The sequence below is a fragment of the Cornus florida genome, unplaced genomic scaffold, assembly GCF_030987335.1.
Source record: "Cornus florida cultivar Cherokee Brave unplaced genomic scaffold, ASM3098733v1 CherokeeBrave_3.0.0_Hap2_Chr04, whole genome shotgun sequence".
Taxonomy (NCBI): domain Eukaryota; kingdom Viridiplantae; phylum Streptophyta; class Magnoliopsida; order Cornales; family Cornaceae; genus Cornus; species Cornus florida.
The window spans coordinates 83632338-83651218 of NW_026775574.1; the positions used below are offsets into that span (position 1 = coordinate 83632338).

The window sequence follows — 18881 nt, forward strand, 5'->3', positions numbered from 1 at the left end:
ACGAGAGGGTTGGCATTTTTCTCATAGAAACGGTGCTAGCTTCCCCAACTTTGAACCCACAATATTTCCAAACCACCACATCAAATCAAACAATAACCCCATATAATGGTTTCTGTTTCGCAGTGGTTAGTGGTAAAATGACAGTGTGAGTAGTGTGTGTGAATTTTTTGTCAATGAAAAAAAAAAAAAAATACCCATTGCCAAGAATTGTAAACAAGTATGCCCGATATTGAAGAAGAAAAAAAAAAAAAAAAAAAAAAAAAATCTTATTCTAATCAAAAGCGCCGTCTTTCATATTATTAAGTCAACTACAAAATATGCAATAAATCGAATTGCAAGAAAACTTACACGGTTTCGTTTTCTTTGGACGTGAGCTGCAAATCACTCAAATTCAAGAGCAAATCACCTTTATGAAATGCACCACTCGCAATCCTGAAATTCAAATTTGCAAAATAAAAAAATAACATTAAAAAAAAAAAAAGGCACACACACAAATAAGTACATCATTGGGTCTCTAATAAGATAAGTTTCCCATGCTAAGTCCCAACTTGATTTTTACAGTTAAATCTTTTTTAAAAATTAAACACATACTATATATATATATATATATATATTTACACATGATGCAATCAACTTCATTATATAGTACATTGCTAATACAATGTTTTATTGGCGAGTAAATGAGATTTAATTTGGCATGTGCCCTTGCCAATTCTCAACTTCCTTGATCATCATTCTTTTCTGTAAATGAAAGAGATGTTGGTATAAAATTAAAACAGATGTTGATTTTATTCTAGGAAAGAATTCCAATGAAGCTAGTAGGATAACTCTATGCGTTTGTGGGTGATAATATTTTTATTTTTTATTCTCAATTAAACAATAAAGAATTCCAATGAAGCTAGTGGAATTCTTTGCTAGACATGTAAGAATTCCAATAAAGAGATGTCAATGACATTTGAAGTGAAATCCTCCCAAATTACAACCCCTCTGCTGGAAGAAAAAAAAAAATCCGAGACAGTAACAGATCTACATCTTGCTATTCCTTATAGTTGTTTAGTATAAAAATGAATCCAACTACACATCCCAAACAAATATGGTCAACAGATACTTTCATATGGTAAATCACACATCATTTCAACTGTTTCCCTTTGATCTTATGGTAATTCGACAAGGCAAGATTCATTAGTGCTAGAGAAATCATGAGAAGATCCTCAACCAGTTCTTGAACATCGACCGATATAGAAGATTTAATCAGATGGAATATCTTTGTCACATAAGATACCACATAAGTTCACACACAATTCTTGCTATTAAACAAAACTAAACATAGTCTCCACTGACTTATAATCTGATTATGCCAATACACTGACTTATTGAACCTTTTATTTAAATTTGTAGCTCTTTTCTTACTCTTTCTAACAGTAGCTCAAAGGCTCAATGATGCTGAAATATTCATACTTCATACCACAAAAGCTGATAAAATTAGAAGTTCAGACTAGAAGCTGAACCACATAGCTCAAACAAAAAATTTCAGCAAGATGTTGTTTGACGACTGATATAATCATTGTGAGGGAAAATGTTGCTGGTCTATATATTGCATGAATTTTGGATAGTTGGTCACTATCTCCTACTCGAACTATAGAGGGATATTATCCTTAATGCTTGCTCCCTCATTTTCTTACTATTTAGGAGTTAAGTGGGCTATTTGGTGTACCTAATTTTCTTGTTCATATAAATATGCATATCCCGCTGTACTAATTATGTTGTTTAGCTTAATCAGCTCACAAATATTCTCAAGATATTGATATGTATACTCAAGCAGTTGAACTGAATAGGCAAAATGCTATACATTGGGCAAATCGCGCATTTGTTCACAAATCAGTTATGAAAACTCATCCCAGTCGGCGACGGACCGCCGGCGTCTCTGATCCTATCGCTTCTCAGTCGCCAGATTTCGCCAATGCACCTTTTTTATACGACAGCGTCTATAAGTTTCTGTTAGCAAAGAAGCACCAAGCAATGGCGGCTCGAGTCTCCAACGACACAGAAGCGAAGCCCCCTAAAGTCAAGAATGATGGTGGTGGCGGTGGTGATGGTTTCGATTCTAATAATGAAAGAGATTTGTATCTTGTGTTTCATTTTCTTTCTATAGAAACACCAACGGCTGAGGAGTTACAGTACTCATCGTCGGACATGGACTCATAAACAAATCAGAAGAAGTCCGATGACCAACTGATGACACCTCTCCCTTTAGGCGGTATGCAGCAGGCCACTGGTTTATCTACTCCAATCGCATCTCAGTCACCGATTTCACACAACAGCTTTCCACCATTAGCTGATGCTGTACAGGCACTTGTACTGGCAAAGCTGAGAGCACAGACCGAGAAAGCCACTAGTTTCTAAAACAACCAGTGGGCAAAGCAGAAACAGGCCATCATGATTGCTTATCAAAATTACTTAGCAAAGAAGCCTGGTGTTGGTGGTTTAGATTCGGGTCCAACTGATTTAGCACATACAAATACAAAGGGAAGCACATAATATGAACCAAATCACTTTCCAACTCCAACCCGCAACCATGACCCATAACAATCTTCATGTGAACAACCTATGTTGCAGTCGAAGTAATATTTGCCCAACAATCACAACACCAACTGGGGCAATACATTCTCTTCAAAAAGATGGTGTTGAAGAAGTGCGGACAAAGTCTAACACCAAATCGCAAAGTCACAAATTAAGGATCGCCGAAGGAGTAGTCCCATGCAATTTTGCAGCAACTATTCAAAGGAGTAGTCCCATACAATTTTGCAGCAAATATACAAAGGACTTAAAGGTATTCCAATGGTTTAATCTTCGATCAAGGTACAATTATCGACTTTATCAAACTTTACTTAATGTTTTCTTCTTGATTTCTATTATTGAATCAGAACCCAAGAGGCATGATTAAGGCCAAGGTTTTTCTTGTAGAAATTAAAATGGTAAATCTATAGAATTTATATACGCATATTGGGATGTTGAGTTTATGCAAAACCACTATCCTGTTGATCCACAAGGGTATATATCCAAATCTTGGTTTACCTGGATTATTTTATTTGATTTTAATCATGATCTTTAGAGTAGTGGAGTAATCATCAAATTGGCATAAATGCTCAGAACTTTAGGATGAAAAGTTTTCTTTCAAAATTAAAAATTATTTTCTCTTGGAGAAGTACCCAGAGTACTAAGCTTTCTTGATTAGATGTCTGGGTTGTTTCAATAGCTTCTTGGGTTCTGATGCAAAAGCTACCTGCTATTATCACTTTTTATTTGCTTATATTTATGTTCTGCTTAAACTCTATAGTAGGTTTTGGTTTAAAAAAAAAAAAAAATGCAGAACAAGAAAACTTTAGTTCAAAACACTTGCCACATAGCAAAGGCAAAACAAAAATTAAAAAATAAAAATAAAAAAAATGAGATTATCTTTCTTTCCTTAATGGGGGCAATACCTTCCATAATGGGGGCAAGATAAGCAACCTTAAAGAGATATCAAGAAAAGAAAATATATTCTCTCTTTTTCATTCTTTGGCTTACACAAACAAAACTATATATGTTGTTCCACATTTATAAAGTTAACTTTATCGACTCCTTTAGATAAGGAAACACTCAAAAACATACAAGCATATTGCAAAGAGGACCCATTAGTAATAGAGGCAGCCCACGAGCCATCTCCAAGCCCTGTGTCCAAAGGACACTCTTTGCAATAATCCGTCCCCCATTTTTTACAAACAGAAAGCCCAAAATACTTGGCCCAATATACGTTAACTCTATTCTATTTTATCCCACATTGAATGCAAATAAGAATAGAATATAATCCCCCACATACGTGGTATCTTCTTTAACTCGGACTTCAGACTTCAAGAGTTCGAGGGGTACAACATAATTCTTCTTAGGCTTATTGTCGAGGAATTACCTGCGTTAGACCCTAAGTGTTCGGTACAAATCAACAATTCCTCTCAGGCTCATAGTCGAGGAATTACATACTTCGGACCCTAAGTGTCCGGTACAAATCAACAATTCTTCTCAGGCTCATAGCCGAGGAATTACATGCTTCGAACCCTAAGTGTTCGGTACAAATCAACAATTCTTCTTAGGCTCATAATCGAAGAATTACATGCTTCAGACCCTAAGTGTCCGGTACAAATCAACAATTCCTCTCAGGCTCATTGTCAAGGAATTACATGCTTCGGACCCTAAGTGTCCGGTACAAATCAACAATTTCTCTCAGGCTCATAGCCGAGGAATTACATGCTTCGGACCCCAAGTGTCTGGTACAAATCAACAATTTCTCTCAGGCTCATAACCGAGGAATTACATGCTTCGGACCCTAAGTGTCCAGTACAAATCAACAATTCCTCTTAGGCTCATAGCCGAGGAATTACATACCTCAGATCCTAAGTGTCCAGAGTCATTAAAGTATTCCTCAATGGCATACTCAACTACCAAGGAACTAGCTACTTCGGACGTCAAGAGTCCGAAGTTACGTTAATGGATCTAAACCCAAGTGGGAGCAAATATTATTTATGGATGTCACACTTTGCCGACTACCCAGTCATGGTTACTCTTTTTTATGGCCTCCTCTCATTTTTAAATCCTTGGATCTCAAGTGTCCGAAGGTATCAAAAAATTGCTTTAAGGCACAAGGAGCTGCCGAGGAATAAAATTCGTCTTCGGACCTCAAGAGTCCAAAGGTATAAAAAAAATTCCTCTAAGGCACAAAGAGCTGCCGATGAATAAAATTCATCTTCGCACCTCAAAAGTCTGAGGACCTCAAATTTCCTCTAAGGCACAAAGAGCTGCCGATGAATAAAATTCATCTTTAGACCTAAAGAGTCCGAAGGTATCAAAAAATTCCTCTAAGGCACAAAGAGCTGCTGAGGAATAAAATTCGTCTTCGCACCTCAAGAGTCCGAGGACCTTAAATTTCCTTTAAGGCACAAAGAACTGCCGAGGAATAAAATTCATCTTCGGACCTCAAGAGTCCGAAGGTATCAAAAAATTCCTCTAAGGCACAAAGAGCTGCTGAGGAATAAAATTCATTTTCGGACCTCAAGAGTCCGAGAATTTCAAATTTCCTCTAAGGAACAAAGAACTGCCAAGGAATAAAATTTATCTTCGAACCTCAAGAGTCCGAAGGTATAAAAAAATTCCTCTAAGGCACAAAGAGCTGTCAAGGTATAAAAAAATTCCTCTAAGGCACAAAGAGCTGTCGATGAATAAAATTCGTCTTCGAACCTCAAGAGTCCGAGGACCTCAAATTTCCTCTAAGGCACAAAGAGTTGCGGAGGAATAAAATTCATTTTCAGACCTCAAGAGTCCGAAAGTATCAAAAAATTTCTCTAAGGCACAAAGAGCTACCGAGGAATAAAATTCATCTTCGGACCTCAAGAGTCCGAGAATTTCAAGTTTCCTCTAAGACACAAAAGTGCCGCGGAACAAAATGATATGAAAACTACCTCGAACTCAAAGAAATCGATGGTTACAATTTTCATATAAAATCCTCTAAAGCACAGAGTAGTGCTGAGGATAAAAATAAATTATCTTGAAATGCTAATCATGAGAGTTGTAGCTAATTGCTCAAGAAAAACACTATGTTGATCTCCAGGATGATCACTAAAGATAATCACCAAGGTTGGTCACCATCATTATTCATTAAGGCTAGTCTCCTAAGCTAATTGCCAAGAGTGATCGCCGTCAACCTAAGAAAATAAAAGCACCAATAGCTTGAACAGAAGAAGGCTCAACATAAGACGCCACCTTTGAGCATGGGGGCACCTTAACTATAACCTCCTCAGAAGCCTTGATTTTGGGTCTTCGTACTTTCCAAAAAGACAAATATAAGTCACTGTCGTCAAGGCATACTATCCCAATTTTCAACTTTTGGTTTACTACAATTACTATTACAATTCATTAATTCCCTTTAGTTATGGTTACCATGTCAAACTAAAGGGAAGTGGGGACAAAGTGTGGAGGTAAAAATCTTCCTTTCCAATTAAGACATGACGCATCATATCATAAGGGGACCACCACTGTAATACCCCTAATTTCAAAATGATAGTCCTGGTATTTAGTTTATTGTTTAAATTACATTTTTATTTATTATTTGATTATTTGTTTATTTAATTGATTGTTTGCTTCAACTTTGACTTATTTGCATAAATTGTTTTAATTTCATTATTTGACTATTTGTTTGAAATTATTTGTTTATTTTTTTTTATTTGAATTAATTATTTAAGTTAATTGTTAATTATTAAATTATTTTATTTTATTCAATCTCATTATTTGTTCTGCCTTAACGTGACTGTAGGGTTAGTTGCATACATATATGATACAATTCATAGCCGACATAGTTTATAACCTAGTTTTCTATGGGCCGAGTGAATTATGTTTAGAGTTTAATTGAACATAGGGTTAGTGGCCTATAAATATTCAAGTAGTATTCTGACTAGGGTTTTAGAAAAACTATTACGATATAGTAAGGGCTGAGGGAATTGGAGATGGCTGGGAAGGAAAACAGTGAACCAACATAGAGTTTAGTCGGAAAACTCAGACGAACGTCGGTATAAGGCAAGTTCTATCCTTACTCTCTCCCGTAGGTTTCATGTTCTTTGCATCCTTGAATAATTCTAGGGTTGATTGAATTAATAAAACGTTATCTGTTTATGCTAGAACTTGAATTAAAAACTGTATGGTCGCATGCTTGCTTAAACTGCTAAAAGGTGTTGTTTGCTTGCATAGTTCTCTATTTAAAACCTATGTATGTAATATAGTTAAGACTTAAACATGGACTGGAATACTCTGGGATTAGATTATAGCATCTGGGAACCATCGCAGTAGGACAGAGAAGTTGCAGAAGGCGTATAAGGAAGAAGGAAAACAAAGAGACGCGACAGAGAGGGAGAGAGCCGGCTCCCTTGGAATTAGAGGCGGCTCCCAAGTGGGGGAGCCGGCTCTAAGGTCTAAAGGAGGCGGCTCCAACTTTTGGAGACGTCTCCTTGCTCAGTTTTTGTGATTTTATTCGTTTCTAGTCAGTTTTGCATGCAATGGTTGATTTTGGAGTTTTCAATTGAGTGCAGAATTGAATATGGAAGGTTTAAGTAATGTATAAGGATAAATTAAAGCTTCAGATGTGGTGTTAACTAAGTCTACTTGCTGAGAAAAGCTTGGACAGTAGGGATTTAAACAGGTAGTTCCATGGTGTTTAATTCTATGAGTACACTATGTTTAATTCTGAAATCTTTTGATATGAACGATATAATTGGAACATGTATAACTCTATATCATGAGCATGTATCTGAATTACACTTGTTTAGAATATGTTAGTGTGGAAGAATAATAATTCTTAAACTTTACACTAATGGGATTTTGTAAAACAACCTAAACTAAACATGTATCTATACATACTGTAGTTCTGTCTTGATGGTTGCATTAATACTATTAGTATCAACTGTTGGAGGAATGGACTTTGTTGATGGTTATTTTAAATGTCTGTAATATCAACTGCTGAGTATTGAATGATAATTTAAAATAATCTTATCATTATATCTGATTGAATGAAACAACCTAAATTGAGTAGGTTTGTGTATATACAGTGACTATGGTTCTTGATGCTTACATTATGCCTGTTAATATCAGTGTTGGATATAAAACTGAATCTGTTTATGTATATAGTTGATTCTGTTTATTGATGTTTACACTATGCCTGTCAGTATCAGTAATGGAAATATGGATTTAGCTGATGTTTGCTTTAATTGTTGATATTATCAACTGCTGGATGATTGGATAGTATACACCGATATAGGACGGTGGTATACTAGGGATGGTTTGGTTTCAAAATACCAAAACCTGCCTACTCTGGATTAAGAATTGGATTAACTAAAAGTTAAGTCCTATTAATTGTAGTGTCATGGCAACGACTAGTTGAGCGGCACTACTAGGATTCAGGATAGACTTTAAATATATTGTTATGGTACCTTGATATGAGCTTGAGTCTCAGGATCGACGGTTATGGAGCATATATGCATTGGAATGCATAGCTGGATACGATGGTTAGAGGTGTACCCTGTTTAGGTTTAGGTACACATGCCCACTTCGTGTGCGTTTTAGCATGTTACCTCTATTCAGGTTGAGACTGGCCTGTAGTCCAGTGAAAATCCTTTAATGTGACTATATATATATTTACGGACTATTAGCTATTGTTGAATTGTTTAGGATGCACATGCGTATCGGGCCTCTGTTTGGATTATAGTAGTATAGAACTTGCGCGTGGGCCTGACCCACTTCTATTTTTCAGGTACACTATAGTTCCAGGCTTAGACGTGTTCGTGTTGAGCAGAGGTCTCTTTTCACTCTTCCGACGATGTAGGATTCTCTCCATAGTTTAATTCTGGATGTTTATTATAGTTGTTTTATTTCAGTCTCGATGTTTAGTAGGGGCCCACTAGAGATGGATTCTCGAGTTGTAAACTGATGGAGTTTTGGAGTTTGGGTTTGATGGATTTCAATAATTATATTATTTTGCGGATTCCATTTTTAGTTCCTTTCAGCTTTAATTTCATTTCTTAATTCATTTTATATTCTGTGTTCATTATAAAATATTAATTGTTCGATATTCCTCGAGTTTGGGCCTGGGCTTGATCAACCCGTGTCTCGGATCCGAGGGGTATCACAACCACAAATACTAAAACTATTCAACCTTCAAATTGGGCCTCAACAAGAAGCTTGGGCCGGGTTAACTAAGCATAATGGGCTGAACTCATTATGAAGGCCCGAGATGATAAGACCCCAAGCCCAATTACGAATATATTACTAAACCTATTTTAGTAACAGTTCTATTAGAAGAAGAATTATAATCTATGGAAACCAAATAATGTAAATCCTTATTATAAGGAAAGTATGATGTAATTCAGATTCTTAAGGGATAAGAAATGCAAGTCCTAAAAGGAATCGATTATGGTTTTTCCTATATAAAAAGGGCTTAGGACCCTCAATAAGGGGGAGACAGAAAAAGGGCAAAATTCCCAAATAAAGATTCAATTCTCATCGGCAGAACTACTTTTCGACCTGATTCCCACGCCCTATGAGGCAGGATACGTAGGCAATCTAGGTAATCCTAAGTTCGGTCAAATCATCAAAATACTCCCTTATCTCTATCCAATATCTCTAGTTCATTGGTTTTTTCTCTATTATTATTTTGGGTGTAGTAATTGTAGAGAATTCGTTGACTTGTTAAAGTTGAATGAATTTTTGCACCTACACCTTGCATCACAACATTTTCCTAATGTACATTCCACCTTTCTCCTCATCAGTATCCCAATATTTTCCTCTCAACTTTCTTTTCATCGATTTCCCAACATTTTCCTAACGTACATTCCAAAATATCCTCATCGGTTGGAATCAATCTACTATCCCAACATATTCCTAACGTATATTCCAACATTTTCCTAACTTACATCCTAAAGTATCTCAAATTAATTCATCAGCATCCCAACATTTTTCTGACATACATTCCAAAATATCCTCACCGATTGAAACAGATCTACTATCTCAACATTTTCTTAACGTACATCTCAAAATATCTCGAATTTATTCACGTTTATTCACATTATAAATGCATCTCTCTATTGTCAATAAACTTGTACTGTGTATGCCACGAAGCTTGGAAAAGTTCCGATTTTGCTTTAGTTTATAAAGAGGGATTCCACTCTAGTCGTTATACCAGTACACTATTTAATAATAATAATAAGGGTTAATTACATTCACACCCCCGAGGTTTACTCTATTGACAGTCAGATAAAACTTAAACCTTTTTTGAATAATCACACCCCCTCACATTTGATAAAGTTAACAAAGACACCCCTATCACATCTGACATATGATGAATTGACTTTATTACCCTTTGACTATTAATTGACCCATTTAAATACTAAAATTACAGTTCTAACCTTCCATCCACCCATCACCACAATCACTTCACCGATGAACATAAATCATCAAATTCAGGATGTGTGTGTCTGTTTGTATGATTACTGAAGAATATATGTATATTGATTAACTTCCAATATATATATATATATTGATTCAATGGGGTTGCTAAACGATTTATTTAGAAAAGGAAAGTTATATATATACAAAAAATATACCAAATTCTTCAACTTTCCTTTTCTAAATCAAAATCCATTTTTTTTTTCCTCTTCAAAAACCCAATTGCAATCACATAATTAATGCTCAAATATACAACACAAATAAGGGTTTCCTTTCTAAATCAAACCCTTTTTTCTTTCTCTACAAAAACCTAATTGAAAGAGAGAATTAAAATACACAAATATACCTACAAAATGAATGTCGGTCAACAAGAAGATGAGCAACCCTTCGTCGCTACCTCTGCCGCGATCCACAAGCCACAAATCAATTTGGATTCCTTCATAAAATTCCACAAACCCTAATCCATTTCAACTCGTACCGTCATGATCTACTTTCTTCTCGTACCATCCATCTGCAACTAACCTTCTCCTCACTCTCATAGTAGCTTACTGGGCCACCGCGAGCACATATCAACCATGGTGGTGGTGATAAGAAAGATGGTGATATTGTGTAATCACAGGTGGGTGGAGAGAGATGGTGGTTGTGACGGTGGGTGTAGAGAGGTGGTGGCAGCTATCCTGGCTGAAGGGAGATGCAGTGGGTGGTGATACATGGTGGTAGTGGGTAGAGGCGGCGGCGGCCGTTGTTGAGGAGAGATGGTGGCAGCGAATGTGGAAAGAGGGGAAGAGCCGGTGTTGGGCTAGACAAGATATAGGTGTGGACAAATTTGTCATTTTACAAATTGAGATATATATTTTTATTTTTATTATTAAAATGAATTAAATATTTAAGGGTAATTTCGTCTTTTTCTATCTTTTAAGGGCTTGTTTGGTTGGAATTTTTGACAAGGGGTGTGAGTGTTCAAAAAAAGGCTAAGTTTCATCTGGCCGTTAATATGCCAAACCTCATGGGGGTGTGATTGTAATTAATCCTAATAAAAAAAATGTCATTATCGCTCACAATCACTAAACTAAAAAATTCAATAATAAAAAACTTAAACTCAAGCCGTCAAGCGACCTCATAATGCAAGTACAAATAAAAATCTGTTAATTAGACATAAACAGTGAGCTCTCCACAGAAAAATAGGAAAATCAAAATCAAAACGACTATGGCCGCTTTGCTCCTCTCCCAAAACCCATTCCCACCACTTCTCTTCTCTCCTCTCACACCCACTTCCCCTCTTTCACTCCTCTCAATCACAAACCCTAGAAATCAACCTCACCACCACGGCCACCGCAAATTCATTGCCTTATCATCGTCATTTCGAAACGGAAACACATCGCCGGAAACAGAGTGCCCTGTTCCACCAGATCAACAACCCATCAACGAGTACCAGTCACTGTCCACCTCCTTCCCCTTCTCCTGGGCCTCTGGCGACTTCGTCGAGTACTGTTCGCGCTTGTTCGTCACAGGGGCTTCCTTTGCCCTCTTCGTGGGTCTGCCCGTTTCGTGGTACGGCTCCGTCGGCGTCGAATGGGATCTGTCGGAGCGGGTCTTGGGTGCTGTCTCGAGTGGGATTTTGGCGGTCACTCTTGCTGTTGTGAGGATGTATCTGGGTTGGGCATACGTGGGCAATCGATTGCTAAGTGCCACTGTTGAATGTAATTTTTTGTTTTTTTATTTTTCTTTTTGGGTTGATTTGATTTATTTGGTTAATTTTTTTTTGTTCTTTTGAAAATTTGAGTTTTGGGTGATTGATGAATACTGTTCTCTGTGTGGTTGCAGATGAAGAGACTGGGTGGTATGATGGTCAGGTATTTCCACTTTTCAATTTATTTTTATTTATTAACTCAATATAGCTCACTAAGTCTTTGGTGTTGTTCCATTTATTTAGACCATTCCACTTTGCAGAGCCATTATTTATGTTAATTATACATAATAATGTCTTTTATTATAAGTATTTATTAGCTCAATTTTATGTTTCTACATATACTAGTATACTACAATGATAAGGAGAACTTAGTTGCAAAGGCGCCCCTGATTCACACACACATATGTATACCTTTTTTCTAGTTTTTGAAAAAAGTCGAACCTTTTTAGAGTTTTTAGCTAGTCTTTATGAAAATTGATACCCATGGAATTTTCTAGAGCAATTATTTGAAAGTAAATCAAACTAAAATTTACCACTTCATTGGGCTTGAAAAAGTTACTTCGAAAAAGGAAAAAAGTAAGGTAATTGACAGTAAAAAGAAATGTATATACATAAATTAAAACAATGAAAGAAAAGAGGGAGAGATTTGTGATGGGTACACAAGCATAATGCGTGTCATTAATGGTTTATATGAGCAAAATGATAAATATGGGGATGTGGTGGCTATTTGGGATAGAAAATCAGTTCCAAAATGCCAACTTCAAGAATGAGTTTCAGTTACGACTCATGAGGAGAACAATGTGTATTGCTATTCGGCTATTCGCTAATAATTACACCTATTGTGGAAACTAGTGACATCTTTGAATTGATATTTACTGCATCAATATGCATAAAAATAAAATGAGGTATCATAAGCCCAATGGAAGAGGTTTATATTATTTGGTTGTTATAGAACTACAATAATTTTGTCTCATGGATATAACAGACATGACCAAGGCTAACTATAATACGAACTTTACACATTTTTTCAATTGTGTATTTCAATTAGTACTCGTCAGTGCCTACTTTTTCTTCTAGACCAAAGAGAGTTTGCTGCTGAATTCAATTTTAAGTTGTGCGGCTTGTGCCTACCATGTACTTGCAATTGTGCAAGTAATGACCGTTGCTTAAAATATAGTTTTGCAGTATTAGGATCTAAACTGAATTTCGTCTACAGATATGGGTGAAGACTGCTGAAGTTTTGGCACGAGACCGGCTTTTGGGTTCATTTTCTGTAAGTAGTCCACAATGTACAAAAGTAGTGATTTTTTTTTTTTTTGTTGTTGTTGTATAGTTCTGTGTGCTTTGATGAGGGGAGACACATGACAATCATTTAATCCAGAACATAATGATGCAAACTAACAGAAGAAGAGTTTATAAAATGATGCTGGAAGCAACTTCAAGGAAGAAACCTCTTTCGATGATAGAATCATCTCCACTAACCTACATCTGAGATCTCTCTGAAAAAAAAGAAATGAAGGTCAAATTTTTACATTGTTTTCCAATATCATATGTTTTAACTTCTCTCAAATTGCTTTTTCAGGATTATCATAAAATTCTTCAACTAGAACTGAAACAATACATCCTATCTTTTGTATAGAATTTGATTGATTTTGTACTCGAATCCCTATAGCATACCACTTGTCCCCAATTTAACAGGCATTTGATCCATACATTAATATTACACTGTTTAGTCCCAATTTTTATTTTTATTTTTTTATTTTTAAACATAATGGTCCTTGACATGATGAGCAGGAACTTTGGATAAAGTAAATGTATAGATAAGAGGCTTAAGATTACGACTCTCTCATGTAGGCAGCATAGCTATTAAGCAGTGAAGAGTTTAGAAGACCTACCTTGAAACTTTTGAAGTTCGGAAAATTATGATCTCCTGTTATTACTTTTTACTGGTTAAATTCATCTGTTAGAGCCATTTAGGAGTAATTTGAAACTGCTATGATAGATCATGGCATCAAAAAGTATTTAGAAGTTTGTATTATCAGAATTAGCAGTCACTTTTCCTTGAAGTTGCTTCCTTTTGTACCGAAAAGCCCTTTGTCAGATTTTATTTGAAGTGCATAGACGTGTAATAACACCAGAAAACTCAATTCCACACATAATTTCATACTATATGAGAAATATTTCTTGGTGAAGTTATCTCAACCCCTCAAATGCATTTTCTTCCGTCTTTCCTGCAGGTCAAGCCTGTGCTGAGCCGATTAAAGAACACGCTTGTGGGACTTGCAATATCATTATTCGCATGTGTCTTCATCCTCGTTAGTGTGGAGGGCAACCAAAAGGACTCCTACTTAACATCCGGAGAAGCTGGTGGTAGAGCTGTACCTGGAGTCTACAATGAAGAATCTGCAAGATCGTTTGAGCCGGATGCCTTTTGTGGTGAACCCGGTATTCCTTAGTAAATGGCAAAAAGAAAGTTGTTTCTATTTTATAGTGTCCAGTATATATGTAAGGCATATCATATAATCCCATTTCTGTACAGTATTATGTATTTTTATACAAGGCCCCCAATGTAATCTCTGTAAATTGATGTTTTCCTGGTTTTTGTCAAATATATAACAAAAAGCTATTCAAAAGTCACAAGAAGATATACAGTAATTGGAATACGTCACAGGCTCCTTTTGTCATCATGGAAGTTATTTCACTTGAATAAGAATTCATGTTTCAGCCAGTTATCTCCACAAGCATTGTACCCTGGTAAGCCTGTTAAACCATGTTCCTTATTTGTTTTTTTGAAATTCTTTTATATGCATATGCCCATACTTGATACGAGAAAGGTTGAGACTCCTCCCAAATTATCGAGGACACAAGTCCGTCATGGATCTTTTATAATTATAGTATGTAATGTCTTGGCAACTTGATTATATTCATTTTGCAAGCAAGGAAGAAAATCGAAAGAAATTGGGTTGCTAATCATAGAGGCAAGTCTGTTGCTACCTGATTCTGGCATTTAGATTATTGAAATTTTCTTTCTGAATAATCAGGTCAGAGGTTTTGGTTGATAGAGGGTGGGCTTGGCGTGGTGGTAAGGTTGTTCCATTGCGATCTGGATGTCATAGATTTGAAACCGGAAACAGTCGCATGGAGGTAAGGCTGCATAAATTTGACCCTCTCGAGACCCTGCAATAGCGGGAGTCTCGTGCACTAGGCTAGCATTTTTTAGGTTTTGGTTGATACTCAATTCGGGAGGATGTTCTAACTATCGTTATCCTAATGTTTGCATTGCCATCCTAATTATATGCTTTTCTTGAATTATTTGATAGGTAATAGTCCCTAGAGAAAAAAAAAAATACTATCATAAAAGCTTTTACAGTGATTTCGTGCCTTCAGTTGTTGTATCAAGAGGCTATGAGATGCATGCTCTCTTTCAACTACTTAGCGCGCGAGCTCATGGTGAGAGTCCTTAAGGACAGACTCGCTCCATCTTTTATATGTTTATGTAGACGGGAAGCCTAAATTATGTTGTTCACAGTGGTTAGAAAAGCACTTGAAACTTTCATGAGTTTAGAACATTGATGATATTTGTTGTGGATTTCAGTCCTCAGTTCTTTTGCTGATGCTGAGAAAAACTATTCTCTTTTGGAAAAGCTGATCTCTATTAGATTTATTTATATCTAATTCAAGTTCTTTTTAACTCATCCCATAGTTGTCAGGAATCTCGTGAGAGTTCTCCCCTTTCTTGCGACCCCTAGCTGCCACCGCCATCACCAGCCACTCACACCTTGGGGGGTTTTTCTTTGATTGGGTTGTTCCTCGAGCGTCGGGGTTCTATGTTTCTCTCTGTTTATCAGAGATGGGTTTGTTTCCATGCGCTTTTCTCTGTGGGTGGGCGTTCAAACTCTCTTTCATTTGCCGCTCTCGCCGAAGGGGTTTCGGTGAGCCGATTGTGGGCAACTCAAGTGCTTTGACTGCTAGCCAGATTATTGGCCCATCCTTGTTGCTTTTTCCCTTTGATCCCAGTATTTTTCATGTTTTTGTAGTTGCATTTTATGTTCTTACTCTCTCTGTGGTGCTTTGTTTTCTGTCCGCGAATCGGCAGCGTTGTGCGTTTTTCTGTGGCCATCTGGTTCAATCCCTGGCTGGGGTTTGTTGGTTCCCATCCTACGGAAGGCAGTCTCCCAGTGCTTGCGATCTCTGTTTTTGTTTGTGCGTGGGGGTGTGTCTATCTGGATCCTGGCGTTTCATTGCTTCCTCTGGTAGGTGGGTTTTATGCTCCGTTTCGTTTTGCCTCTCCTCCGGCGGCCATCGCCTATGGGTCGTGGCTGGATGTTGCTGGAAAACGAGGGCAAGTTGGCGATCGCGATACTCCGCACTGTTTCTTGTTGGGGGTTTTCGCCATGCGACTGAAGGCACCTTTGGTGGCTTTTCATGGCTATGCTTCTGCTGACTTGGGTGGTGGATCGGCTATGCATATGCTGCCTTGGGTTGGTCTTATTGATGCCGGTTTGCTGAAAATTTGGCCGACAATTGTGATCCCGATTCCGGCGAGTAATATTGTGTTGGGTCAACAGTGGAAGTCAAAGTCCAGTCTTGGGCTTGTTGTTTGTGGCGTCGAAGTCATGACAAATAGCTCCCCACCATTTCTGGAGCTTGTTTTTGCCTTCGTTTGGTTGTTGGTGCATCTTGGGTTTTCGCCTACAAAGGGCCACATCTTGTGTCACATGGTGGGACATGTGTACCTTAACATTGTCATGCTTGTTTTGGGTTTTTCAATGAAGTGTACTGTCACGAAGTGATTCCTAAGACGCTTGGAGGATGGAAGACACGCATGCTGGTTGGCAAAGAGCAGAGTTTGACTGGGAATGGTTCCAGGGAAGGGGCGTGCAGGAGCACAGGATGGTACCTCTTCAGAGTTCAGGCAGGTCGACTCGGTTCAGTTCGAGGTGCTTGTCGCTGGTCGTGGACTTGACTATGAAGAAGGGAGTTGGCCATCCCTGCACAAACTGGTCGGGAGCTGGAGCCGTTCCCCTGACGAGGCCATGGCAGGCCGAAACCAGTCAGCATGTATCCTTGGGAGGGCAGGTCGTGGTGGCTGACCAGGGCGCTTGCGCGAGCTGAAGCAACGCCTTGGTGCCGCACGGGCCGTGCCGCTGCGCCAAATCTCTAGGCCCGTGACAAATGGTATCAGAGCAGGACTTGGGGTAAAGCACGGTGGGATGCCCCCTTGTCGGTCCGGGAGGGGTTAGAGAATGAAGACGGTGCATTGAAGTTGCGTCGATGTGGAGGAATCAATGCAGTTGGGGGGGAGAGCCTCCATCTCCCCAGGAAGAGGCGTCCGTTGAAGTTGCGCATTGAAGGGCCGGAGGGCCGCGCGCACCAAAGTTCGTGCTTAGTCCTTGGGTGATGCAAACCATGGTGAAGGGCGAGCATCAAGTCGGCAGAAGGCCATTGCTTGCTCGGGATGTCGCGGAGGCGGCATGACGGAGAAGAGTCACGTCCTTGAGGAGTGGACGTCCCCTTGGTCCGAGGCCTATCATTGGGCGAGTGCAGTGCAGGGAGCTGCACAAGGAAGCGATGGTGGGAAGGCGAGCATACCGCATGGAGGCAGACTTTGGAAGGGAGTGGACGCAGTAGTGAAGCGCCGCACTGCGACGAGGACGTCGCAGGATTTGGGTGGGGGAGAATGTCACGAAGTGATTCCTAAGACGCTTGGAGGATGGAAGACACGCATGCTGGTTGGCAAAGAGCAGAGTTTGACTGGGAATGGTTCCAGGGAAGGGGCGTGCAGGAGCACAGGATGGTACCTCTTCAGAGTTCAGGCAGGTCGACTCGGTTCAGTTCGAGGTGCTTGTCGCTGGTCGTGGACTTGACTATGAAGAAGGGAGTTGGCCATCCCTGCACAAACTGGTCGGGAGCTGGAGCCGTTCCCCTGACGAGGCCATGGCAGGCCGAAACCAGTCAGCATGTATCCTTGGGAGGGCAGGTCGTGGTGACTGACCAGGGCGCTTGCGCGAGCTGAAGCAACGCCTTGGTGCCGCACGGGCCGTGCCGCTGCGCCAAATCTCTAGGCCCGTGACAGTACAGTGCCTTTGTCAAAGGCGATTATGAAGTGGTCAGTGGTGCTTGTGCGTGATAGACCTGCAAGACTTGTCGGGCTTATCTTTGTGCACGTGGCCAAAAAAGCACTTATGTGGTGGACAGTTATCCGCCTCAGTTATTAGCCTCTTCTGGCTCCTTGGCTGTCTCGTTGGACAGTTGGTCTGCAATTTGGGTTTGACTTTTCCTCGTCTGTGGTGGGATATGCTTATCTGTACTTTTGGCATATGGTTGTATGTGGTTTGCACCACTGCCTGCTGTATTTCTTTCTGTTTTTATAATATGTTCTCTGTTTGCCGGGCCAAAAAAAAAAAAAAAAATTTCAAGTTCTTTTTGTTGGGGATAAATTAAATCCTCCTTCGTTACACACACAAGCAGAAGCATCATCACATCTTATTAACAGAAGTATATATGGAGATAGCAATCATATAATTCACGCACAACATAATATTTTACATAGTTCACCCAACTGTAGGATTACGTCTATGGGAGAGGAATTTTACTACTATGAATCAAGAAAGAGAATATACAATCACATATTAAAACCCTACCCATTCACTCATCATCTTTTTTGAAGCTACATGTATATACTTGGGAATTACAAATACTCTACTCTCTCCTCACAATAGTCACCCTTAAACCCCTTACATATTTTCTCTCTCACTAAACCTCTCATACCCATCTCTATTTATAGTCTTCAAACCCAATTCATTGTTGGACAATGATTAACTTGCCTACAAGGAGTTACCATATCAGTCTTCAACTCTAAAACAGAGGTACAACTTCTTTCCCAAATCTTCAGTTTTTTCCCCAAGTTTTTTAGCTTCCAAAACCAATTAGGAAACTGTTTCTTGCAGCTTCCAATAACTCACTGTCCAAGTTGAACTGATTCAACCCATTTAATATACACCATATAATAAATATGAAATGTACATGGACTCAAAAGATAACCCAAGCACAAAAAATCTAGGTGTGGGGCCCACACGGGACCTCTAGGACCAAAAAAAAAAATGACAAAATGACTCAGAATGCATTTCAAAGAGTTCTAAATTCAAAGAAATGCCTTAAACAACCTCTAGAA

At 38.7% G+C, this 18881-nt stretch overlaps 1 protein-coding gene across 1 annotated transcript; it reads left to right on the plus strand.

Moving 5' to 3' along the window:
* The first annotated feature begins 11152 nt into the window (after nucleotides 1-11152).
* Nucleotides 11153-14350, plus strand: LOC132303701 (uncharacterized protein ycf36). The gene is made up of 4 exons (XM_059801078.1): nucleotides 11153-11717; nucleotides 11842-11870; nucleotides 12924-12980; nucleotides 13945-14350. Exons 1-4 carry the CDS (start codon nucleotides 11225-11227, stop codon nucleotides 14161-14163), a joined length of 798 nt encoding a protein of 265 aa, XP_059657061.1. The 5' UTR covers nucleotides 11153-11224; the 3' UTR covers nucleotides 14164-14350.
* Nucleotides 14351-18881: the final 4531 nt, after the last annotated feature.

Bases quoted from the DNA above. Each gene is read 5' to 3' on its own strand.
- LOC132303701 (XM_059801078.1), top strand. From the start codon at position 11,225: ATGGCCGCTTTGCTCCTCTCCCAAAACCCATTCCCACCACTTCTCTTC. The intron at 11,718-11,841 runs GTAATTTTTTGT...GTGTGGTTGCAG, and splicing joins GCTAAGTGCCACTGTTGAAT to ATGAAGAGACTGGGTGGTAT. The intron at 11,871-12,923 runs GTATTTCCACTT...TTTCGTCTACAG, and splicing joins CTGGGTGGTATGATGGTCAG to ATATGGGTGAAGACTGCTGA.